The following is a 26,010-nucleotide window of genomic DNA, read 5'->3' on the forward strand; positions in this document are numbered from 1 at the left end:
GTACGTCTGCTGCATTCGAGGTCAAAAGGTTAAAGGTTATATCCAAAAGGGGAGGCATCCATTCGGAGGGAAATTTGTGGTGTGAGATGTGGAGCTGTGAGTGTGTACTGCATGTCTAAATGTGTGTTACCACATTTATGTAAAGTTAGTGTGTGTTTATTATGATTGCACAAATGCATGTTTGTGTGTCAGGGTTCAGGTTGTTAACAAGGGTCATTTTCATTCACTCATTGACATGAGTTGATGACTTTCTTAACTGTACAAGACGCAATAGTGAAAATTGGGCTGAAATGATCATTATTATGTCTGCTTATTTTTTGAGGAGTCTTGTAGGCTGTTTCACGACCAGATTCCTCTGTAAAAAAGACAACTATCACATACTACAGGAAAATACTGGTTCAAACATCTGCTTAAAACCCAGGACTAAACGATAAATAAATTATTGTCAAGAATAAATGATCTTATTAAACGTCCCTTCTTCGCCTTTGTGTTTGTGTGTTTGTGTGTGTGCATGCATATGTGTTTTGTTATGATGGCAATTGGGTGTGTTTTATTGTGTTAAAGGGTTAGGGTTAGTGTTTATGTGTGTTCCCTGTTTGTTCTGTATGTGTATATGTATGGGCGCATTAAGATGACTTAGGGCATTAAGATGTGCATGTATATGTGTCTGTTTTAGAGAACAAAGATGGCTGTATGTGTGCATCAAGATGCCTGTGTTTGTGTGTGTGTGTGCATGTTAAGATGCCTATGTGTGTGTTGAGATGCTATGTGTGTGTTGAGATGCTTTGTGTGTGTGTGCGTATTGAGATGCCTGTGTGTGTGTTAAGATGATGTGTGTGTGTGCATTGAGATGCCCGTGTGTTAAGATGCCTGTGTGTGTGTTAAGATTCCTGCGTGTGTGTTTTGAGATGCCTGCATGTGTGCATGCGTTAAGACGCCTGTGTGTGCCTCAAGATGCCAGTGTGTGTGTGTTAAGATGCCTGTGTGTGCGTTGAGATGCTAGTGTGTGTGTTGAGATGCCAGTGTGTGTGTTGAGATGCCAGTGTGTGTGTTGAGATGCCAGTGTGTGTGCTAAGATGCCTGTGTGTGTGTTGAGATGCTAGTGTGTGTGTTGAGATGCCAGTGTGTGTGTTGAGATGCCAGTGTGTGTGTTGAGATGCCAGTGTGTGTGTTAAGATGCCAGTGTGTGTGTTGAGATGCCAGTGTGTGTGTGTTGAGATGCCAGTGTGTGTGTTAAGATGCCAGTGTGTGTGTTGAGATGCCAGTGTGTGTGTTAAGATGCCAGTGTGTGTGTTGAGATGCCAGTGTGTGTGTGTTGAGATGCCAGTGTGTGTGTTAAGATGCCAGTGTGTGTGTTGAGATGCCAGTGTGTGTGTTGAGATGCCAGTGTGTGTGTGTTGAGATGCCAGTGTGTGTGTTAAGATGCCAGTGTGTGTGTTGAGATGCCAGTGTTTGTGTTAAGATGCCAGTGTGTGTGTTGAGATGCCAGTGTGTGTTGAGATGCCAGTGTGTGTTGAGATGCCAGTGTGTGTGTGTTGAGATGCCAGTGTTTGTGTTGAGATGCCAGTGTGTGTGTTGAGATGCCAGTGTGTGTGTTGAGATGCCAGTGTGTGTGTTGAGATGCCAGTGTGTGTGTGTGTGTGCTAGGACTGCTCTGCGTGGTGGGGCTCCGGGTACTCCTGCTGTCGGTACATGAAGGTGAGCAGGAAGAGCGCCACGTCGTAGGAGCACCAGTAGGCCGTGTGGGAGGTCACCGCCGTCAGGTAGCGGCTCTCAACCATGCCCTCTCGCAGCTCAAAGTCCACGCGCTGCTCCAGCTCCACTGGGAACGCACACACACGCACGCGCACACGCACACGCACACACAGCGTCAAATCCCACGGTGACCCACATGGACAACACTCATTTTCTGTCTCTAAATCATTTTGCTTCAAAGTTCTGCTTGTAATGCGACCGTTATGTTTCCCACCATTGCCCTCGAGGAGGGATCCCCATTCTGCGTTCCTTCCAAAGGTTTCCCATCATTAAAAGACTCCCATCATTAAAAGACTTGTTAATGATGGGAGTTTTTTTTCTTGCCTTTTAGGGGGGATACAGTTAAGGGGTGTCATAAATACATGGCCTATCAAGCCCTCTGTGACTAACTGTGATTAAGGGTATGAAAGTACAAATTACCTAACACAATGACGCATGACATCACGCAATGACCTCACGCCCTGACTGAAGTGATGACATCATCATATGCATAAACCGCTCAGGTTTAATCACATGGCGCTCCACAGTGACAGCTATGTGAGGAATAATCACAGTTCTGGAAGTCTCGTGAGCTCCGCGCTGTCCTTCTCTGCGGTTCAGGGTCAGGAGGAAACCAGCGCCCCCCCCCTCCCCAAAGCCCTGAGCATTTAGCCCCTAGCACCTGGCGCTAAAGCTCGCGCTGCCTCATGTGGATGAAAACCCTCCCTCCGGGTCGTCATTAGCACACTGGGATTCAGAAATACCCCCCCTATACTTGGTTTTGCCAAAAATCACAGCGGCGTATCTCATTTGTGGGTTTCTGTGAGTCATTAAATCAATCTACCTTGAGAACTTCATAGTGAAGAATAAAATACAGATGATTTCTCTGAATGGTCTAGAGTAAATGACTGGGTGATGTTATAACAGTGTCAGCCGGACTCCAGACTCACCTGAGGTGCTGTCCAATATGGCCGACGGGGACGGACACATGATAGGCTCCTCCTCTTCCTCTTCAGCCTCCAACAGCAGCGACCCTGCTACGCCCCCCTCCTCCTCCTCCCCTGACCCCTCCACACTCCCCCCCTCCCTGGCTCCGCACTCCAGGTCGGAGGGCTCCTCCTCCAGGCCTCCCACATGGCCGCTGGAGCGGGAAAACCGGGAGAAGAGGATCCCACTGATCCCCTTCCCGATACTCGCAGCACCTGAACCAACAACAACAATAGTTTAACAGCAAGAATGCGTTTTTTATATTGGCTTCAAATGACTACATGACTATACAGGATTTGCAGCGCCTGACACGATTCTGATATAGTTTAGTATCTATTTATAGAAAAATAGAAATATAAGAGAAACAGTACCTGGATTGAGTTTTATTTAACAAATTATTTTGTTTAATAAAGAAATAATTTAATTACATTTTTATTACATTTGAAGCGCATCGCACAAAAATATGTATAAATAATAATTATATTTATATGAATAATTGACACTCAAATTAATATAACATTATTATTCAATTATATAAACTACTCAGAGCCTGCCACAATACAATTTTAGGCTACGGTAGGCAATTTGTAGGAAGCAGCCAGAGTAAGCTACATTTTGAAAGTGTCCAACCAAAGAATTCCCAGCCTTACCTTCAGGCCATCCCTCAAATGCCACTCCCCATAAACATGAGTCTAGTTCATTTGCTTAAGCAGTAGGTCTTCCAAGCCTTGTAGAAGACACCAGTCATGCGTGTGTACAGGTAGCCGGGTAGGTACACAGACAGGTAAGGCTTCAATACTTACATTCAAGCCGAATAAAGTAATTAAACAATCTCATGAAAGGCCAGCGAAGATAACACTTGTTTTTTGTCACAGCAGTTGATTTAATAATTGCCGTCAGGATGTTATGATCAATTCAACAAATAGGACAAAAAAATGCTTCTAAATAAATTGCTATTGCAATGAATCCAACCATCATCTGTATCTCTCCCTGTCTGTGTGTGTCTGTCTGTGTTTGTCTGTCTGTGTGTGTCTGTCTGTGTGTGTGTCTGTCTAGCTGTCAGTCCGATCTCCTCGTCTATCCATCAGTCACAGTAGGTGTCTCGTCTCATCAGCGTTTAAGGGGCAGGCTTCTGGGTTCAAAAACCAAGGTCCACAGAATAGCTGATCCATGTCATAGGAATACCATGTCGTAGTTCTGCACTGACCCGCCATCTTAAACAGTATCCTGTCAGTCTTTCTCTATCATGTGTGATCTACACTCATCCTACACTCATTCCCCAAGATTCTACGATTTTACTTTTTTAAGATAAAAGATATAAAAGTAAATATATAAAATGTAAACTAAATATTTCTCATATTTTATTTTAGATCATAGTTTTGTTTTTTTATGTCTTGTAATCCTGCACTGATACACCACATCAAAGTTCTGGTATGGGATGAAAGCTTACTTGGCCGAGGCCCTAACGAAAACTGATTAGGACTCCATCTTATCTCATCTTAAAAGCAGTGTCTTTTCAGTGTACGTCTCTCCCCATCGGTTGGGACCTCCACTCACCCATGAAGCTGGCCTTTCCCAGGCTGGTGATGGACTCTCCGTAGTGCCTGCGGGCCTGGGGAGGGGAGGTGCACGGGCTTGGCAGGCTGTCCGAGTCCGAGATGGAAGTGCTCTCCTTTAGGGGGTTGATCAGTGTCGGGCGGATGTGGTCGTAGGGCGTGGGGTTGACTGTGTTATACCTGGGGGTCAGGACCAAGTAGCATAGCAAAGCAGATTTCATTGATATATGCATATAATATGCATGACTTAAAACTTTTCTACTGCAGCCAATTACTCCATGAAAAAAATATTTGAACTAGAAAGTTCCTCAAGAACAGGTTGATAATAGGAAAAGGTACACACGGTGCAGGTTTAACACAACACAACATAACACAAACTTCCAGAACATCCGAGGACTCGATCAACGCTTTATACTTTCAAATAAGGGTAGCATTTTTTTTAAGTCTGCATTGGCATATTTACTCTGTTACATTCATATACTTTAATTGCAAATTTCTAATTTAAAGGTTCGCTTTGGTTGTATTTTGCTTCATTGAATTGTCTTTAAATATCTTCATGATTGCATTAATGTGCTTTCTCATGTGACTCCTGCCTGGGTAAAGTATTCTGAACAGCCTTTGTGTTTCAAGGGCGGTATATAAATAATTTTGCACTGTGTGCAAAGTGTCCAAGTGTCCACGTGATAACATCATACCTAATACCATATCCAAGCCCTAACAGCTGTTCTTCTCTGTTGTCGGGTCCAAGTAGGGATGGAGAGGGCTTTGTTACTTTAACTCCTTTCCTGAGAACCTAAACTCATACAATGACTTGTGGACTTCAGTGATTTCCGCTCTTGTTCTGAATTGGGAGGCACTTTATTGAGATGTTCTGGCTGTGGATCTCTGAGACATAACCATTGTAAATCCTAAAAGGTCAATATTAAGTATAATAGTTCAGCTTTTGTACTTTACTTGAGTCCTTCTGTAATTGGGAAAAACTATTCTAACCTAAAGCTACATTTACCCTAACCAGATTAGGTATACCGAGCTTGTGGGCAATGTATTATTTATGCTTTTATGCCAACGGTTGAAAAAAACCAACCTCTTGAAAAAAATCGATCAATAATAATGAAGTCCAGCACGTGGAACGTGAGACAACAAAGAAAGCGTGTTCCTGATATCCCCACTGCTCTCCAACAGGTCAGGGATCATGGGTCTGACTTGTAGACCATAATTGGGTTTGGCAGCACTGCATAGTGCTAGAGCACAACATTATATAGCATAGCACTCACCAGTTGATTTGGACAGGTGCAACGTTACTGTAGTGCTTCAAAACGAGGGGTTCCAGTCTGTAGGCCTGGAACATAAACAGCCTCACTGATTAACAACAAGATCACATCAAGTTTCACCGGAATAATGAAAACCTTTTTAAAATAAAAAAGAAATCCATCCCCTCTCTCCCTCCTCTATTTGTATTTTAATATATTTTACATCAGATTATGGGATTTATGGGATTGTTCCACATTAAGTTTAATGGTGAGGTCTTCATCCATGAACTCACTCACTATAACACCCTCCGCCAACACACTTGAAAGCGGACCGTCCCTGTTAGCTGTACCAAGCTCTCCCTGCCAGCTCATTATCTGTACCCTAGGGGTGGAGTTATTTGGCCCTCACCACAGGGTCGGTGGGGTGGAAGATGTTGAAGAGGCGCTGGCAGATGGACTTGGGCAGGATGTGGTCCTGGGTGCCTAAGATCCCGGGCCGGATCCCGCGCAGAGCCAGGAACACCGCCAGCGGGGAGCCCATGCAGAAGAAGTTCTCCACCTGTTCAGCAGGTTGCAGAGCAGACGTCACCACGCAGGCCCCGGCACCAGCGGTCTGGGTCCTTAATCCTGCACTGCTCAACGTCTTATTGTGAGACATGCTTTTAGTGGAGAAATTGTACCAATGTCAAATCTATAAAAGGAGCAGGGCCCTCGTCCGCTTAACATGCACTGTGTTAAACTAATCAACTCATCCTATAGCTACTCAACCCTTCCTATAGTTTCTCAAACACTTCTTATAGTTACTCAATGCTTCCTATAGCTACACAACACTTCCGAAAGTTACTTAACACTTTCTATAGCCACTGAATGCTTCCTATAGCTTCTCAATGCTTCCTATAGCTTCTCAATGCTTCCTATAGCTACTCAATGCTTCCTATAGCTACTCAATGCTTCCTATAGTTAATCAATGTTTCCTATAGTTAGTTAACGCTTCATATAGCTACTCAAACACTTATTTCAGCTCCACAACCCTTCCTATAGCCGCTTAACCATTTTTGTAGATTTCATTTACATTGTATGCGATGATCACTCTAGACCTCACTTGTAATTCACTTTAGATAAAAGTGACAAAATAAATTTGTCGTTTGAAAATGATTGGAAAGTGGCAAAACCCATCCCACTGCTTGATGGAAGGAATTTCAAAATCAATTTAGTCCGTTGAAAGAAAAGGCCAGAAAATCGTAGATCTTCTGCCAAGACTCAAACCTAAAATAAGGTTAGAGTCTAGTATTTTCTACCTCCTATTGCTTATAACCAAAAGCTATCCTGATGTATCATTATTCTACTCTTTCCGTCCCTGCAGAACAACAATGGAATTCACTTACCAAGACATCTGGACCAATCTGGGTGGAATAACTGACCACTTAACAGGAAATTGAGGTGACTGGAAAGACTTCACAACAACAACAACAACAACACAAGACATTACCTTGAATTTCAAGGCTGGGACAGCCTCAAACGAAGAGGTTTGTAAACCCTGAAACTGGTCTTCCAGGTCCCTCAACCTGAGAGAAATTCAAAGACAAAACATCCATAACAAATTACAACCACTGAATAAAAAACATTGCTTAATCACAAGTTCTACTACCAATCAGTAGAATGTGCAATCCTTCAACATGGCACTAGCTAAAGCTGGTGGAAGATATAGCTGAAGATATAGTCTGTGAACGTAATATTCACATGCACAGAAAAGGTATGTAATAATATCTATAGGACTATTTTTTAAGTCCCCTAAATTGAATCCCCCTGACCCGCTTTTCCCCACCTTGGTATCAGGACCCCATTACTTGCCTGTTATGTATACAGGGTTGCAAGACTTCTAAGCTGTAGATATTTTATGATAGTTTTTTTCAAAAGGTTTGAAAGACCTTAAAGACATGATTCACTAAGTGATTCTCACAAAAAAGCAAAAAACAAAATCACAAAGTTTGAGGTTGCATTTGCAAGTGTCAAAAAGGGAGTGACTAACATGGTGCCTAAGGTTTAGGCACTGGTATAACGTAGAACTGTTGTTATTTCATTGCCTAATTTGTGTTATTCTTTCCTTTAAGCATTTTCTTTACAATAAAGTCAACATCTGTTCCTGTGATCATAATGACCACAGTCATAACGATCACAGTGTGAGTCGTCATAACAAGAATGATGACATCCCAACAAAGAAAAACATGTGTTCTGCAGCGACCCGGGTTCGAACCCTGGCCGAGGTCATTTGCTGCATGTCCCCCCCCCCCCCCCTCTCTCTCTCCCATACCTTCCTCTCCATCTCACTCAAGAGTCAAAAACATGAAAAGGCGTGTGTCCTCCCCACCGCCCTGAACCGGTTCACCTGCGGCCGTACCGGAGGCGAGTGAGGCGCAGCTGCTCCTGCAGGTGGCGCTCCTCGTGGCTGGGCCAGCGGGCGCGCGTCTCCTCGGGGTCCGGGGCCTCCTGGTGGTGGAAGCGCACGGGGTCCCAGCCCGTCATGATGTCGAAGGTGATGACGCAGCCCAGCGAGTGGGACACGATGGACACCTTGCCGCTCTCCTGGAACTCGGGGTTGCGGGTGCAGAAGAGCGTGTAGAGGCGGTTCAGCTCCAGCGTGAGGCCCCGCGTGATCTGCACGCACACACACACACACACACACGCACACACACACACGCACACACACGCACGCACGCGCACACACACACACACACACACACACACAGATGAAGACTCGTGCAAGTACATACACACACACACACACAGACAGATGAAGACTCGTGCAAGTACATACACACACACACACACACACAGATGAAGACTCGTGCAAGTACATACACACACACACACACACACACAGATGAAGACTCGTGCAAGTACATACACACACACACACACACACACACACAGATGAAGACTCGTGCAAGTACATACACACACACACACACAGACAGATGAAGACTCGTGCAAGTACATACACACACACACACACACACACACACAGATGAAGACTCGTGCAAGTACATACACACACACACACACACACACACACACACACAGATGAAGACTCGTGCAAGTACATACACACACACACACGTAGAGATACGGACATAGACTCAGACAGGCAGTAGGGCTGTGCAATGAATCGATCGCAATATCCATTTTTCTCAAAAGTAAAACATTGATTATGAACAATTAAAAAAAAAAATATATTAGATGTTTTATAGAAATAAAACAGGTTCAACAGCTGGAATCATATTTATAAGTTATTTTTTCGATTTGAACATTTTGTGTATTTTTTCAAGAGAAATGATTTTTACCACACACACACACACACGCACACAGTGTGTGCGTGTGTGTGTGTGCTCGCGCGTGTGTGCGTGCGTGTGTGCCACACACACACACACACACACACACACACACACACACACACACACACACACACACACACACACACACTTCTTCTCTAACAGAAGTACTCTGAACCACAAACAGCAAACCCTTCAGTTGACACAGTGCAGAAAGCGAGCGGTAGTACTGGGAACCTCTGACCTCGTCGCGGTACAGTGGGCTGGTGTAGTACATGATGTCCATGGCGCTGCTGTTGAGCATGTCCCGCAGCCCGCGCACCTTGTCTGGGGTGATGGAGTCCACCGTGTCTACAGGAGGGACACCACACAAGACTGAACCGGAGGAACAACACAACACAGCAGCGTGTCTGGGGTGATGGTGTCCCTTTTGTCTACAGGAGGAGGGCAACGACTAAGCCTAAGACACAACTTAACATGCAACGCGTCAAAAAGCAGTTTGGAAGTTGATGGAGGGGAGGGGAGTGAACGGTTGGTGAAGTTTAGAGCAGCTGATGGGGTCGAAGGACTGGAGTGGCGTTGAGGAATGGAGTGAGGTGGATTGGAATTAAGGAGAGGAGGAGGGGATGGGTGGAAGGAAGGAGGAGTATAGCACTGGGTGGGTTGAGGATGGGGAGGGGAGCACAGTGCTGGAGGAGTGGGGGATGGATGGAGTTGAGGAGGAATAAAGGTGTGAAGGAGGAGTGAAAGTGAGGGGTGGCAGAGGTGGGGGGGTACCTCCGTCCAGGGACAGCTTAGACCTCCACTCTACAGGGAGGAACTCCACGTGTTCGGTGGTCCGGTTGGAGAAGTGCTTCTCCTCCATCTTCCTGGCAGCGTCTCGCATCCTGAGGACCAAAAACACAGAATACACAACGGCTAGAGCCGAGTACACTATACATAGACACAGGTACAGATTACTGCGTACCAAATATATAGTCGACAAGGGTGAGCGGAGGTCACACATGATGGAGAAAGACAGACTGACCGGATACTGTCCAGTATCTACATAAGATCTACAAGGCGCTAAAACACAACACAGTATTCCTATGACATGGATAAGGTATTCTGTGGACCTTGGTGTTTGAACCCAGAAACTTGCCCCTTCAAACACTGACGAGATGAGACACTGACTGATTCAGTGCCTGAAGGATAGATGAGGAGACAGACTGACAGACAGAGACAGACAGACAGACAGAGAATATTGACAACAGAGCTACGGATAGAGATACAATAAGCACAAACACAGAATATGGTCCACCAATACAGAGCAGTCAACACAGTACTGAATACAGAGATTAAACAGCGGCATGCACAGTCTCCTATTGGCTGTTCTCAGATGGATAAATAATAAAAAAGAATATCCAATCAGGTAAAGGAGGAGTTTCAGCCAATCGGATCCAGCCAAGAATCTAGTTAGTAACTCTAGTTAACGTACATGCTGGTGTTTCTGATGATGCGTCCCTGGTCCATCTTCTGTCCGATGCCGTGGACCACGAACACAATGTGGGTGGTCTCCGGGGGCGTGTCCTCTGGGGCCGCCTCCTCCACATAGCCCCGGTGGAGGCGTGTACCGCTGCTCGAGGCTGAAGACATCACAGTTAGATTCCATTAAGTCACATTGCAGAAAAATGTAACTGCATTGAGTTATATGACATTAAATTACATTGCATGAAGTTACCAAAAATCCTTTAAGTTACATTTCCCAAAGTTACATTTCATTAAGTTACATTTCATTAAGATAACGCATGCACGTGTACATGCGACTAGCATTGGCGGCTAACATTTGGACCAGCCTAGTCTCTGGGTGACGGTGCGGGCGATCTTGGAGGTGGTGGCGTCGCTGTACAGGTAGACCTCATCCACACCGTGCCAGTCCACGTGACTCCTGCTCAGCTTCAGACTGTGAACAGCTGGGGGAGCGAGAGGCAGAGAGGGAAACGGTGAGACAGAGAGAGAGATTGAGGGACAGATATAGAGAGGAGCAGGGAGTGGGACCGAGACGCAAAAAGTGAGCGAGTCGGACAAAGAGAGAGAGGGAGGTCGAGACGCGGGTCAGAGAAAGAGATAGAGGGCAAATGTAATTTAAACAGAGAAACATTCTCGGTCAGACCTAATTATAAAACAGCTACGCCTCAAGTGGGATCAAAGTCACATGATCCAAAGTGTGCATGTGTGCATGTGCATAGCTGTGTGTGTGTCTACACGGCAGACAACAGGTCATGCTATATAATTTCATCACAGGTGAGTGCCAGTGTGTCCCATTAGTTAAGCTGTAGCAAAAACTTAAGCCACTTGACTTGCTTAGTGACCGTGTTCTGAAGAGATCGGTTCCCACATTCGTGACAAAAGAACAAGCACACTCGCAGACAGACCGACACACACACACCCTTAACATCTGTCTGTTTATCTCTATCCCTAGCAGAAGCAGTTGTTGGTCCCTCTCTCGCTCTCTATCTCTATCTCGGTGTCGTTGTCTACCTCTTTCCCCCTCCAATATCTCTACCGCTCCCTTTCTCACACATTAATCTTTTCAGTTATTCCCGAAATAGACACAGACACACTCACTCACACACACTCTCTCTCAGGCTATATTTGGAATGACGAATGAGAGATTTTAAAATGAATCTCTGTACTGTTAGTATGCAGTAGAAGTCATGTGACTTTCCACACCTTCTTTAACATCTCCAACATCTCCTCAAAGCTGTTATAAAAGAAAGGTGTTGCTTCTGGCACAGAAGGGGTGACACTTTTAGCACTTCACTTTCAGGTGTCAATTAATGTATGTGCCAATAAGGCACATGACAACAAATATTGTGAAATACATCTGTTCTTGTTTGAACATTGACAAAGAAATGGAGCATTATTGTTACATGCAGTGCATTGTAAATGTAAGTGTACTAACTAGTGGTTGTGAAGTACCTCTTACTCTGACCTCTAACTGCTAGCAACACTTTGATTAACTCCCTAGTCACGACCCAGGTATACCCCCGGCTACATTTAATTTCCTCTCTCATTCAACTGGGTCTTTCTTCACCGTCCTCTCCATTAAACGCACACTAAAAGCCCATGAAAATACATTCAAAGGATAGGAACGAAATGGTGAAATTATAAGGTCACCCTGTCAACGCCAAGCAATAACACCCCCCCCCCCCCCCCCCCCCTCCCAGCCACAGGCCCATCTCCACTAACAGCCCTGCATCTTCTAGAACTGGCAGGCAAAGCCCCCGTCCATCTGTCCTCTGAGTCTGACCTTTGACCCTCACACCCTTCTCCTCACCATCCTTGGTCTCCAGCGCCGCGGCCGCTGCGGCCGTCGCTATGGCGGCCGCCTCCTCCGGCTCGTAGGTGTCCCGCATCTGTTGCCCCCGGAAACGGGCCAGGTGCTCCAGCTCGATGGCGTCGCTCTCGTCCTCCTCCAGCGGCAGCCAGGTGCAGTCGATGAACCACTGGCCGCGCATCACGGGGATACGGTCTTGTTCTGCACACACACACACACACACGCACACGCACAAGGTCATCCATGAAGATGTATTGTAGTGCTGTTTGTCATGCTGACGGCACACTGCTATCGAGCAGCAAGAGACTTGAACAAGCAACCCAGCCCAGATGCACAAACCCCTATGTGGTCATTAATGCCGGTTCCTAGGAGATATGGTCTCATGGTTAGGGTCAAAGGTCAAGGACCCCCTGTGTCCTTAGCAAGAGGCTCGAATGCCCTTCATGTTCCTTCATGACTTATAGTTTTTTCATTCACTATTGATCTTGAAACAAGAAGATGCTGCATAACTAACTTATAGGCCAATACGTTTCTACAGATAATCTACCTGTAGGATATTGGATACCTAAGCAGACTGCAGAAATGGGGTATCGACCCAGCTACACTTTGGCTGAGAGTCACATGTAATGGATTGTAATAGGTTACTGATAAAGAAAATAAACTGCAGTTCATCATGTATGAGATGCTGTAGTGAATTGGTTTAGCGCAGTAACTAATGCTGGCAATGCAGTGTAAACAGTATACGCAGCAGTGATGAAAAGCCTAGATAAAGTAACTAGTCTCCTAGCATCACAATTTGAGGAGCAGCATTCTTACGGTTCCAATAGACGGGGTAGCATTCCTTCTCCTTGACGTCCACCTCGTACAGCCCCCCTCGGACGCACACCGCTTCCACGTTGACTCCGTTTCCGTCTACAATCCTCTCATCCGAAACGGAACCGCGTTCCGACGCAGCCGGGTCCGCTTGAGCGGCTGCCGCCTCTGTTGACGCGTTCTCCACTTGAATTTCGGTCAAGTCCAGCTCTGCGTCAGAAGGGACGCGTCGCTTAACCTTGTCTGGGTTTAACTCGCAAAAGCGCCTGTAAATCATCTCGATTTTTAAAGAATCATGCCCGACGAAAGGCTTCCAGGTCCTCTTGTCTTCTTTGTAGAACCAGCGCACCTCCTCGGGTCCCAGCTCCGTCACGACCTCCCCGCGCTGTCTGGAACTGTTGGACCGGTTCCGTTTCTTTGTGCTCACGCTCCCGTCACTTTCCGTGTAGTTTGAGTCCACGTCCAGATATCCCGTGGCGGACTCTGGATGAGAGTGGTAGCCCGAGTACTGCTCCTCCACTAGGCCCATCAGAATGCTATCGTGCTGGTCCGCTCGGATCAGCGGCAGGTGTCTGTCCAAGACGGGCTGCACGGAGTCCATCTCCCCGTGGATTGCCATTGGGTCCTCGTAGCAGGACACAAACACATCATTTGCCATATCCCAGTCATTACTGCTGACCGAGTTGTTCTCAGATCTCAGTTGACGGATGGCCGATGTATCATTTAAATTGCTCATGACTTGACAAAAAATAATTAACTCGCCGCAAGCTGAAAGGTCGCTAGGGTCAGCACATACATCAAAACGGAATGGTACTTTAATGATGATGGTGATGATGCGTCTACAGTGGAGGGATAAGCGTCTCACACGAGCAGTCCTCGCTCTCTCTCCGCAGCTGGCACCATCCGAGTGCCGTGTTTTAATGTTGATTTCTGATCAACATTAGGTAGTAGAAATGCATTACCCGAAATGTTGTATGTGTTCCATTTTCTGTCGCTGTTCGCCAGTCTTGCCCCCCCTGTCCTTACGCGAGTTGTTAGTGCTGAAATCAATGGCAGCTAGTAGGTAACGTTAAGTGCTCCTCCCAAATGCTCAGCTTCGCGTTTGCGCCTGATTTGGACCTGCGGGCTACCGTGGGTGGATGTTGTCAACTGTCATGGACGTCCTGGATGTTGTTGATCCGTATTTCAGCACTAAATCGGATTAATCCGTAGCTAAATTAACGAGAAAATGGCTGCTGTGTTTCTAGTAACGTTGTACGAATACTCGCCCACCTTCTACATTAGTGTCATCTCGTTGTGCTTCGTGGTTACGGCCGCTATGGTGCTGGGCTGGTAAGTCACCTCTTGTGTACGTTTCTTGCTGAAAGGGCTGCAATGCGATGATCAAGAGAACTCGATACAAGTTAAAGTAAATTAATGTTGCTGCTAATCGCACTGTTTTATTGCTTTTATGATGACTACAAAGTCGAGGAGGATGGCGCACAATTCAACAATGTCGCTTCGTCATATACACATTAAGAAACGAATGTGATCATTATTCAACCATGTTTAACTCGTTTACCATTCAACTATGGCAAATAATAGTAAACAATTTTCTCCAACCCTGTTTACTCTATATATTATTAGGCACGTATCAAATTTACTCCGAATAAAGACCTATGTCCCCCTTATCCAACAGGTTTGGGTTTGACGTACCGGTCATCCTGCGAAGCACCGATGAGACGGAGTCAACTCTGCCGACCCCAGAAAAGAAAATGGTCCAAGTGACCAACCCTTTCGCTTTGGAATTGGGGTCAGGCCCGTCATCTGTCAGTGGTAGGGAGACTTGATTGTTTTGATCAGCATTATCTGCTATTGTTGTCCTCTTGAACCTCTTGAGACATTTGATCATCAATAATATGATTCTCTATAACAACTTTTTTCCTGGTACGGGGAAAGATTAATAGAAACTGCGCCACTTACATCTGCAGTAATAAAAGCTTCAACCGATGTTTATATTGATAGTGTATGCGTTACCTCCGTCCTCCAGAAGGGGTCGCAGTGCGGCCTCGCTGCCTGGAGCCCTGCGTGCTGAGCTGCTTCTGGGGCTGCGGGGTGAACGCCCTACAGGGGGCGCTGCAGTCCCACCAAAACGGCCCCAGGCTCAGCATCCCCCGGCTCTTCGAGGAGGCCCTCCACTTCCAGTACCACCACTGCCAGACCTTCCAGTATCTTGACAAACACCCTAAATGCCATGAACCCATACACAGGGGTGAAGAGGTTGACATTTAGTGTTCAGGCAGGCTTTTATCCATAGGCTGTATGTAATAGTTTGAACCCCAATGTCACCAGACCACCTGTAGGCATCCTAGAGAAATAGGCAAGTCTTTTTTCAGCTAAATCACAAACAAACATGACAAATATATTTCCTCCCACATTATAATAATCATCTTACACCAGAAATAGATATTCTTAGTTGGACAAATGGTCTTTATTCCGGTCAGACACTGCCCTCCATGCTGGTCCTCCATGTTGGCGTTCTTTAACCCCACGCCGCAGAGTCGACGGCGACCACACGGAGGAGCGCCACACACAGATGCCCGCCGAACTGGGAGTCCAAGACTTCGGCCTGTTGCCCCGGGAACGCTACCCGCTGGTGGCGGTGCTGACACTGGCGGAGCCTGACGCCAGGGAGGCCTACAACATAGTGGGTACCGGGGGCGACCCCACAACAGAACATCACAGTAGGGTTTGTTTGGACCACATTTTAACTGAGGGTTGAACTGTAAGGCAAGAGGAATGTATTGATATGGAAACCTGCAAACGCAAAGGTCACTCAGAGTGCAAAGGTCATTCATTCACTAACATAGGCAGGGATTAAATTTGTATGTTTCATATTCATTCAGTATCTTTCTGTACCACAGGTTCCTTGAAGTTGCACAATCCACCTGTTCAATACACGTATTTTCCTTTCGTTCGTCTTTTTAGGTGTCTAGCGTCACCGTGATTCACGTCCCCGATAAGTCGTACGGTCTTTCCACGCGGACCCTCTTCCAGTACCTCCTGACCACTCAAGGGAACATGTACGAGTTAAAGGCAAGTTGTAGCATCACAGAAATGTACATCAATTGCATTGACCATCAGGACTTGACACAAGTTGCCACAATTCTATTTTCTATGACCTGTAATCCAACATGAATAAAACCAATCACAAATACCCATGCAGTCCCATGGGATCACCAGAGGTGATGCTATTCCTCTTTAAAACTCATGGAAACAGCTTCTCCATTCTGTAATTCAACCCAAAAAACTGATGCAGTGACATTGGTTCCACCAGAGGGTGCCGTTTCCTCAGTTTAATACCATCCACTCCTATCCTAGCCCCTCTTCATGTCGGGGGAAGGAGCCGGACCCTCAACTGGGCCCCTGGACCCCGACCAGAGGGTCCCACTCCAGGCGACACCACTGGCCACAGCGGCGTCGATCGACGGCGAACCATCCCCCGCGGCAGTCGACGACAACGACGTCGACGAGGAGGAGGAAGAGGAGTGGCGCGAGGGGAAGGGCAGAGACTGTGTGGTGTGCCAAAACGGCGCCATCAACCGCGTGCTGCTGCCGTGCCGACACGCGTGCGTGTGCGACGCCTGCGTGTCGCGCTTCCAACACTGTCCCATCTGCCGCGCGTTCGTCATGGAGTCCTTTGCCCTGTCGCAGGAACCCGCCGCCACGCAGACGCACTGACGATACGAGCCCTGATATGACTGCTGACTGAAGATATTAATTTATTAACCCGGAAGGTCCTGGTTATCTCACATGAAGGTGGTTTTACGTTGAAGTTACTTCAGCTTCTGATTTTAGTTGTATACCAAATATACAAGATCTTGTATTATATTTCAGAGTGAAATAATTTATCGTCGTATTTGTCTGCACTTTTGGATGCTGTTTTACCTCACTACTGCTTTTGTATTCGTTCAGCATGGTTTAAAGTACTGTGGTGGTTGACCGTTAAAATTGTTGAAAATATTGTGTTCTTAAAGTTCTAACCCAGTCTGTTGATTTCAGTGTGTACAACGATTGCATTGCCTATGGTGTAAATATGCTTATTCTGAAATAGGAATGCAGTTTTATGGAACCTGCTGCACATTACTGAAATTAGGTTGATCGAAACCCCCTGGTCTAGATTTTGATTACTGAAATTTGATCAATGTGATATTTATAATGCTTTAGCTTTAAGTCCAGGAAAGGGAAAGACATCTTATACCCCAGAAAAAAAACTACAAAATAAATGGTTATTAAAACCTTTTCAGCCATTCACTGCATAAGAGATATTACATTCATAGGTTATCAATAAACATCATATAAAAACATATCCCTCTATCTTGTTGAGTAAGCTTTTTAATTCAACTGCAAAATAATGTCTAACATTTAAAAAGTCAACTAGAAAAACAATCTTGTGATATTTACCCATTTGGCACCCATTTAAAAAAGTTTGTTTTGAAATGCGGTCTGGTATATAACAGTGGTCTCGAACAGAATTCAGGTAGTGAGACAGAGAGACGCACCATGATAACGTGTACCTCAGCAGGATGGGCTGTGGCCAGTGCACATACCGACATGTTGTCTGTGTCCAGTGTCTGTCGTGTAGATTCGACCAGGAGCTGTCCCTACGACAACATTGGTCTGTCCTGTCTGGAGGTCAAAGGTTAGGTGACCCTGGCATTCGTCCTTGAGAATCCGAGAGGATCAATCCCGGTCTGGTTCTACCGCCCAAATTATGAAAACAGTATCCATAGCAACACAAAAAGGTTCAGCAGAGGTCATAAATCAAAAGGTTGACTTCAACGGTCGAGTCAAGCTGCAGTCTCACTTATAGAATTGGAACTGTAAGTCCATTAAAATATAAATAATAATCCCTTCATGTTTGAAAATAAAAGAATGAAGTCAATGACAGTTAGACTGATTAATTTCAAGCAGACGCTGGAAAAACAGAGCCAGTCCTTGACGGCACCATTTAGTCTGGTGCTGATCTTGTGAGGTACTGTGGGGACTAACAGAAGTGGATTTCAAGTATGCCTTGTGAGGACATGTGTGCTATTAACTCAATAGCAGTACATTAAATCGAAAAAGATAAGCTAAAACTTTGCCACCATTAAACTAATTCTTCTTCCGATCCTTAAATCAACTCTAATCAGTACTGCTGATTTGGCTTGTTCGTTACGTGAAAGCAATCTCGACTCAATACAAAGCTCCTAAATAACACTAATTGCAGGTTATCAAATGAATGTGATGGGGTGCTGGTTGGAAACCAGACCTGCCACTTCTTTTAGAGGCACCAAGGCAGGAACCTGGAACCAAGCCTGAAGATTTTGCAAACTAGTTTGTCAGGAAGGAAACTTCCAATAGTGATCTCAATACCAAGAACCCAAAGCTAGCAGCTATAAAGATGTCCTCTTTTATAGGAAAAGTGCAGGGTCTCTGTATTGTTATTCTAAAATGTAGAATAATTAAATATATTAAATGTGAGCTTTGAGTTGTTTGTCCGTCCATGTGTGTTTAAAAGTCTCATCCAATAGTTCAAGTTTCAGGCTCCTGAAGATGCAGTTTTGACATCTAAATCCCCCAACCTGTGGAGTCGTCACATATCCTGAAACCAGGAAGTAGCCGTTAGTCCACAACAGTTGCTGTAACTCAATGCGGAACGGGGGTCAGGGGTCATCGGCGAAGACGGAAGTGTGCCAGTATGGGCAGGTGGTCGGAGGAGTGATGCTGGTTGGGCAGACCGTTGACGGCCTTTAACTCCGACTGGCCGACCAATGACAGCCTTGCCAGTAACTGCAGGCCCCGCCCACAAGGAAGTGCAGATAAAGTCGTGGGGTCTTGAGAAGGCAAGATAAACACAAAGCAGGAAGAGGGGTGAGGATGATGAAGAGAGAAGACTTAAAGGAAAGATTGTGAATAAATAATCGTATCTATGCATGTGTACATGGGTTTGTAATTGAATTAGATATGTCTATGTGAACGTCGACCTGGTGTGCTGGTGTGTTTTTGAATATGAGCGTGCGCGCGTGTGTACCTGGCGTGTAGAGGATGTAGTCCACTGTCATGGCGGTGCGTGAGTGACAGGTGGTGATCTCTGCTCTCCCATCAGGCATCAGGAGGTGGGAGTAGGAGGACTTGAGGCCTACACTGTGCCTCAGCCTGGTCCTACACACGCATTCAATACAAATACACACACACACCAGGTACACATCCACACAGACCTTCCATTAGATACAATGAAACACAGAGAGAGAGACAGACAGAGAAAGAGAAAGGGAGGGACACAGGCAGACGAAGACAAAGAGAGAGAGACGGACAAAGAGAAAGAGACAGTAAGACAGAAAGAAAGAAGACAAGGAGATAGACAGAGACAGAAAGAAAGAGAGACAGCGACAGACTACCTAGTTTTTACCTGCTGTAAGGGGCGAGGGGGGCTTTGGCCGCGAGCTGTTGCCCAGTTAGAGCAGGGATGGCCCCTTCATCCTCTGGGAAAACAACACACAACACATTAAAACACAACACACACAGACCACTCAGTGGACCGGAAAGGAAACTTATTTTATGTGTGCTGTGCTTTTTTGTACTGTACTAGACAGTATTCTTATTTGATACGACAAGATCTCTGCCACCAAAATCCAGATTAACACAGGCTTCAACGTGTGAAGTCTTTGGTACCAAGTACCACGAGAAAACAAGGGAACAGCGTTGCAAGCCATCTTTTAATATTGATGCTACCTTAATTCTTTCCATACGCATACGTGGCGAATAACATGCTGTGTTTGTTGTTATAACACAACAGACAGGTTTAACTGCCGATTAATATTGCCAGCTACACTGCCAAACTGACACACCCATCAAGTATTTAATTTTGCCAGCCTGTCATTGTCAGATGAATGCCATTATTATGAATGCCATTATTATGAATGCCATTATTTGGGACTGCAGGTGGAAAGTAGCAATATGCTAAAACCTGGTGCGATACATCTCTCCTTGCTCTAAACAAGGTTAATGTTCTTTAATATATTGTTGTTTAACTAAATGTACATTACACACAGAGACTTTATAGTAGAGTAAGTCCACTCGACTTGGCATAACTGGCCTTCGCTAGACTAACCTACTCTAGACTAAGCTATCAACATCATGCTCAAGGAGCTGACATGTACCTGTGGGGATGGTGGATGGGGGCAGGCTGGCAGGCTGGTTGACATAGCAACAGTCCTGGTTGATGCCCAGACTCTCGGACCAGATGGGGGCGGTAAGGACACGCTGTCCCCGCCCATCCTCCTGACCTGATACCTACACACAAACACAGTTATTATAGCAGTGCTGGATTAGTGATACACACATACTGTATATCCATCACTTCATTGTTAGATTTGAGTTCATACATTCACAGTACATTCCTATATTATCACACAGTACATGAGAATAAATGACACACAGAAACACACACGTCATTAGGTAATGTATATGCGTTTCTATACAGGTGATAGGTGCTTAGTGTGTGAGAGTGTCTGCGCGTGTGTTGTAGTGGGCACATGTATATGGGTGTGTGTTGGGCCCTTACCATTCCTATGGGCAGGCCCTGGAACTCAAGAGAGCCCTGCGTCAGCAAGCAGTACAGCGGGCTCCAGGGGACCGAGTTAAAGTCCCCGCACACCACCGCCGGATTGGACGAGCCGTCCGGGAGGTTGGACAGCCGGGCGATCTCGGCCAATAGGATGGCCAGCTGGGCCAGCTTGATGTCGCCGCGACGGGGGTTGTAGAGGAGGTGAGTGTTCGCCACGCAGAAGAAGTCCGAGGGATCCGGTTGGCCGCCGGCGTCGGCGGGCCTCAGCAGGAGGACCAATCCCACGTTGTCGCGGTCCAGGAGGGCGTCGCCGGGGCGGAAGTACTCCAGGGGGTGGGAGGAGACCAGCGAGAGGCGGGAACTCTTGAACATGATAGCACAGCCCTCTGGCTTCTTCCCCGTGCGCTTCTTATACACACACTGGTAGCCTGGAGAAAGAGAGGGATATCATGTAGTGAATGTATATAACACACCTCCACAGGTAGGATACAGCCCTCCTTATGACACACACTGGTAGTGTAAATATGAATGCACGTTATAAAACACACTGGCAGGAAACATACACACTGATATATGCTGTGACTATGAATGGGAATGTTTATGCAATACACTGGAAATACCAAAAGCATAATCCATCAACCAAACTACAGCACCTAGTGCCTCTAGGGCAGGCTGAATCTGGGTCTCGTAGTGGTCCTGTTGGACCTCCTGTAGACAAAGGACCTGCACCACACAGGAGGAAACAGGGACAGAAAAAAACACATAAATATAGGTTTAGCTTTAGAGGTATAGTGGCTAGGCATTGGCGGTAAATGGCTAGGGCATTTGGCTGAAAGGATCTGGGTTCGATCCCCACCTGTAGGCATGCGAGAGCAAGATGCCCTCTAACCCCTACCTGCTTCTCGCTGTCATTTATCTTGAAGCATCAGATAAAAGAGAGTTGATGGTATATTTTTGTGCAAGAGGTATTTGTGACATCACAAATGTGATGGCTGATCTACAGCACACCTGGTGGTCAGATAGTGCAAGTTAATATAGACAACAAATAGGACTGACTCACGTCTGCGTCGTACTGCCGGATCTCCTTCAGCAGGTTGGGCAGCCTGAAGTCCCAGGCCAGAACGCCGGGGTCACAATGGCGGTACAGGTAGGCGTTTTCATGCAGCAGGTCCTGGGACAGGATGTTGTAGGACATGACTGAGAAGTCAAAGGCATCACCGCCACCCCCCGTAGGCTGGAGGTCGGTACTGCTGTCTCGATAGTCCTCCCACTGTCTCTGCAATGCTGGGAGAGGAACGGACGGCTCATGATAATGATCAGCTACAAGCGAAGTGTCAGCCTCCTAGGAAGCAAATGTTGGCTATCTATCCATGTGTAACCTTAACACTTTAATCTGAGCCCAGAACTTTTACTACATGGTTCTCAATTCATTGTTAGTCGCTCGCTGATTACACAGGTAGCAAATAGGAAAAGTAACACCTCCTCCTAAAACCGCATTCTGTCGACAAAGCCGTGTCTGGTTTTGACATCAGACTTAAAGTGACACTTTTAAAACGTGTAGTTGAAGTGTAGTTTCATGGTACTCCACTTACGCTGAGCGGCTGTTCCCTGGCTCTGGGTTCTCTGAGGAGGGGGTCCGGACCCCGGGAGAGGGGGGAAGTCTTCAGGGTTTCCGAAGGTTCCAGGTGAAGTAGGGTTCTTCAAGGTTGCAGTTGGAGGGTTCCCCCAGGCTCCAGCTCCAGGTGGAGGGTTACTCCAGGCTCCAGATCCAGGTGGGGGGTTACCCCAGGCTCCAGCTCCAGGTGGGGGGTTCCCCCAGCCTTCAGTTGCAGGGTACCTTGATGGAGGCGGTACTGGGTTCCTTAACGTCCCTGGTGGAGGCTGAGCGTTCCTTATAGTTCCAGGTCTAGTGTTCCTCAACATTCCGGGTGGGGGTGGAGGTCCCGGGTTCCTCCACGCCCCAGCAGGAGGAGGAGGGGGATGAGTCCTGTGAGGAGCCCCAGCCGAGAGCCACGGGTTGGGGTTGTCATCGACAGCGTGGGGCTGTGGAGGCTGAGGGTGCCCCATCCTGTGGTGTGTCTTCCTGTCCCTCCCCTGCCCTTGCACCACTCCGCCTTCCCAATGCAGCTTCTTGTTATTGCCGTTCCCTTTGCCCTCGTCTCTACGTTTACTTTTCTTATGGTTTTCCGATCTCCTGCGTTCGCCACTCTGGTCGAAGCTCCAGGACTTGGAGCGAGGGGCGCCGGACTCCCGATCCCGACTGCTGCGCTCCTTCCCGGGCCTCGTGTCGCTGGCCTTACCCCCCGATCCCTCTGCTGCTCTGACATCGGCGCGTCCCTCCCGCTCCCCCTTGTTGTCCCCGGTACTCTTCCAGCGCTTGTACGGGGGTGGCCGGTCCCTGTTAGACCGCTCCATGAGGAGACCGCCTCCGGAACAGGAAGAACTGGAGAAGACCAAGGGGGACGTTAAACAGCAACCAAGGGTGGAGAAGCCGTGTGAGGAGGTCCCTGGAGGATTGCTCTGGTGGTGAAAACAGAGGAGGCGTGCAGAGCTGGAGGTGGGGGAGAGGAGAAGGAGATGCCGGGAAGGAGGACGTCCCGACGCCGACCAGCATGGGTGAGGAGCACGGCGGGGAAGGGAGGAGAAGCAGTCCCTCCTGAAGCCAGGAGGCCGGAGGAGGAGGGCGGGGCACTGAGAGAGGTAGGAGGAGCCCAGGGACCTCAGCAGGAGCAGGGACATGAGTTACCTGGAGTGATGGAGAATAACAAAGTGACGACAAGGAAGGAAACATGGAATGGATAACGAGTAGAATTCATTCTCAACTCTCTGAACAGGTCCCATACTTAAATGCACTTTTAAATCGTAATCCTCTAGGCCTTTTTTTATCATAAACTGACGTTTTAGTGAGCGAACCTAATAAGTGCCATCAGGCGTCTATCCAGCACCGTCGAACCGTGCATTAACAATTCAAAACAAGGGGTTAGTGTAGCGACAAAAAGGGATTGTCAAAATAATTCGGATAATCTATCTTCCCACAGAATGGATAAAATTAACAGTTAGTTAATTTATCGATCATCTAACGTAACTCTCGTTGATTGGTATTGAACAATGGGGCATCTGATTTTATCCCCATAAAACAAACATGTTGATTTGGTTTGAGCAAACGTTTGGGTTTATAGGCGTGTTTAACAGGCCAAACTTAGCAATCAATTTGACAGTAAAGGAGAATTCTAGTCTAACGTGACCCAATGTAGATCACTTTTAGTATGTTACCATAATGTGGACGTTACTTACTTCCTATAAGCGACGATGGACTCATGTTTCACGTCCAGGTAAACACGAATAAAACCCAAATATCCTTACACCAAGGTTAACAACATGACTCTATCAGCAAGGATTTTAAGACCACGATCGACGATCAGAAAGGACCACAGCAACACTGTGCATTTCTGGTCCTCAAAATAATACGTAGTATGCATACAACGTAAAAACCAGGCGTCGCAGAGAGCTTATGGGATTGTAGTTCGTTTTATTTTACGCATTGCAACATATCATGCACATGGCTCGAGTGAGAACTACATCCGTTGAGTGTGGGCGAATAAACGTTCCGGCCGGTCACGTAACGTTCTCGTCTTCTATCTTTACAAGAGCCTGGCAAAATTATTTTTTAAATTATCGGCCAATCCGTCTAAACTGAAAATAACGACAAAATCTTACCATGTTATATGTGTGACCTTGACAATAGCAAGAACACATTGTTAAACAACGTAATAGAAGGTCATTATTGTACGTACCTGTACGCGATTCTCGCTCTCGATAGCCGGCGAAATGTTTTGTAATATGACACGTTACAGTCGTGTCCGCAACATCCGATATTCCATTGATGTGAGGGAGGCCAATATAACCATAATCATTCACAGAGTAGCCAACGTCCAAGACTTAGATGGTATTAAGATACTTTGTGTCTGGCAAGGAAATGGGAACGCTAATTCGTGAACATGGTGTTCTCTCTCCCTCTATCTCTCTCTCCTTGCCTCTACCTCGCTCTCTCTCTCTCTCTCTCTCTCTCTCTCTCTCTCTCTCTCTCTCTCTCTCTCCCTCTATCTTTTTCTCCCCCTCCCGTCAGCAGCTCTCATTCTCTTTGGTGGGATGCAAGTACTTAAATGCAGATTCAGCGTTACTGTTCATCTTTGTTTCTTCACTATACCATTTTTGGAAGTTATAGCTTAAGTATATAAAAATAATAATTATATACAATGTTTTTTGTTTTGTTATAATAGTATATTACTATTATTATAACGGCACTTTTGGTTTGACTATTGTTGTAAAACAACAATAATTAAAATAGGAAAGTGGACAAAATATTCCACTTTACTTCTGTAAACTGTAGTTGTACAACATCCTTCTATACAATGTGGTGGCTGTTTGTGTATTTGCAGTTCACAGGCCATTAGGACAGATCGAATCAGCCATTACAAAATCTTTATTCAAGAAAGCTCCACCAGGATATCAAAATGGGTCACAAAAGTCTGCGTTTGCCTCTCCACCATAACCACAACCTGGGGACACTCCTGAACGCTGCGCCCACAGGCCTCCGGTCAACCGCACAAAGTGGTGGCCGTCCTTCAGAAAGAGTTCAGATTTTGAAATAGGATATGTTTCGTAATTTTTTTTTTTCCCTTCTTCACGTGACGGTGGTGTGCATCAATCATCCCGTCTCTTCTGAGGTTTTTTACAGAACAAATACGAAGAAAGACATCCCATTACATGACCTGTAATTTATCGACTTGTAATTATACTTTTTTCGAAAGGTTTCCCAGGTATTGTACAACTTAAGGTGCGTTAGGTTTTATCTCCCCAGCCTCAAAAGAAGACACATAAATAAAGATGCACTTTGTTTTGGGGTGGAAACTCAACAAGAAACTGTTTTTCTCCATGTAACTGGGAGGAAGTCACGGTTGTTGTTGTTCAGTTGCTCTTAGGGTAGCAACTGTCCACCCCCCGATATACCGACCTCTGACCTCTAAGATGCCTGTAGGGTAAAGATTGCTGCATGCGTGCTTTACTTGTATTATTTTTAACCCTTCTTCGTTGTGCTCTCTCTCTCGCTCTCGCTCTCTCTCACTCTGGCTTTTTTTGAGGTTGATCTGTGTATTTTCTTACACAAGTAAAGTTGTTGTTTGCCCTTCAATAAATACACACAATCAGCTTCTCATTGTGCAGTCATATCATGCAGAATATGTGGATTACCAGACAGAATCCTGATGAGAGAAATGTGCCATGATAGGGCCACAAGTTGCCTTAGATGCAGTCAAAGACACACTTGTCAAATGCATTCAGATCACATATTCTCAAGGATAAAATTCTGTTTCAGCAAAAGAGCATCCATCTTTAGGCTGTTATGTCAAATATATATCTATATATATCATGGATT

The 26,010-nt window shown here is 46.2% G+C and overlaps 3 protein-coding genes across 4 annotated transcripts; 1 reads left to right on the plus strand and 2 right to left on the minus strand.

The window, feature by feature from the left end:
* Window positions 1-1,474: 1,474 nt before the first annotated feature.
* Window positions 1,475-13,724, minus strand: ddhd1b (DDHD domain containing 1b; the record flags this gene model as incomplete). The annotated part of the gene is made up of 13 exons (XM_079753748.1): window positions 1,475-1,822; window positions 2,685-2,936; window positions 4,279-4,457; window positions 5,552-5,616; window positions 5,937-6,086; window positions 7,017-7,092; window positions 7,914-8,182; window positions 9,101-9,207; window positions 9,634-9,743; window positions 10,334-10,481; window positions 10,680-10,808; window positions 12,176-12,376; window positions 12,992-13,724. 13 exons carry the CDS (start codon window positions 13,722-13,724, stop codon window positions 1,644-1,646), a joined length of 2,598 nt encoding a protein of 865 aa, XP_079609874.1. The 3' UTR covers window positions 1,475-1,643.
* Window positions 13,725-14,137: 413 nt separating this feature from the next.
* On the plus strand, window positions 14,138-17,300 carry cgrrf1 (cell growth regulator with ring finger domain 1). 2 transcript variants are annotated; one of them, XM_079753335.1, is made up of 6 exons: window positions 14,138-14,320; window positions 14,667-14,803; window positions 15,018-15,195; window positions 15,527-15,716; window positions 15,956-16,063; window positions 16,349-17,300. In XM_079753335.1, exons 1-6 carry the CDS (start codon window positions 14,217-14,219, stop codon window positions 16,706-16,708), a joined length of 1,077 nt encoding a protein of 358 aa, XP_079609461.1. In that variant the 5' UTR covers window positions 14,138-14,216; the 3' UTR covers window positions 16,709-17,300. The 2 variants fall into 2 exon arrangements, with proteins under 2 accessions (XP_079609461.1, XP_079609462.1); XM_079753336.1 differs by having other exon boundaries at window positions 15,527-15,674.
* A 61-nt stretch (window positions 17,301-17,361) lies between these two features.
* On the minus strand, window positions 17,362-24,015 carry angel2 (angel homolog 2). Its single transcript, XM_079753285.1, has 9 exons — window positions 23,871-24,015; window positions 22,169-23,322; window positions 21,637-21,860; window positions 21,230-21,299; window positions 20,574-21,004; window positions 20,170-20,302; window positions 19,419-19,491; window positions 19,041-19,171; window positions 17,362-18,843 (listed from the first exon to the last, which is right to left on the minus strand). The coding sequence occupies exons 2-9, from the start codon at window positions 23,313-23,315 to the stop codon at window positions 18,680-18,682; spliced, it is 2,373 nt and encodes a 790-aa protein (XP_079609411.1). The 5' UTR covers window positions 23,316-23,322; window positions 23,871-24,015; the 3' UTR covers window positions 17,362-18,679.
* Between the last annotated feature and the right edge of the window lie 1,995 nt (window positions 24,016-26,010).

The sequence above is a fragment of the Pollachius pollachius genome, assembly GCF_949987615.1.
Source record: "Pollachius pollachius genome assembly, chromosome: 16".
NCBI lineage: Eukaryota > Metazoa > Chordata > Actinopteri > Gadiformes > Gadidae > Pollachius > Pollachius pollachius.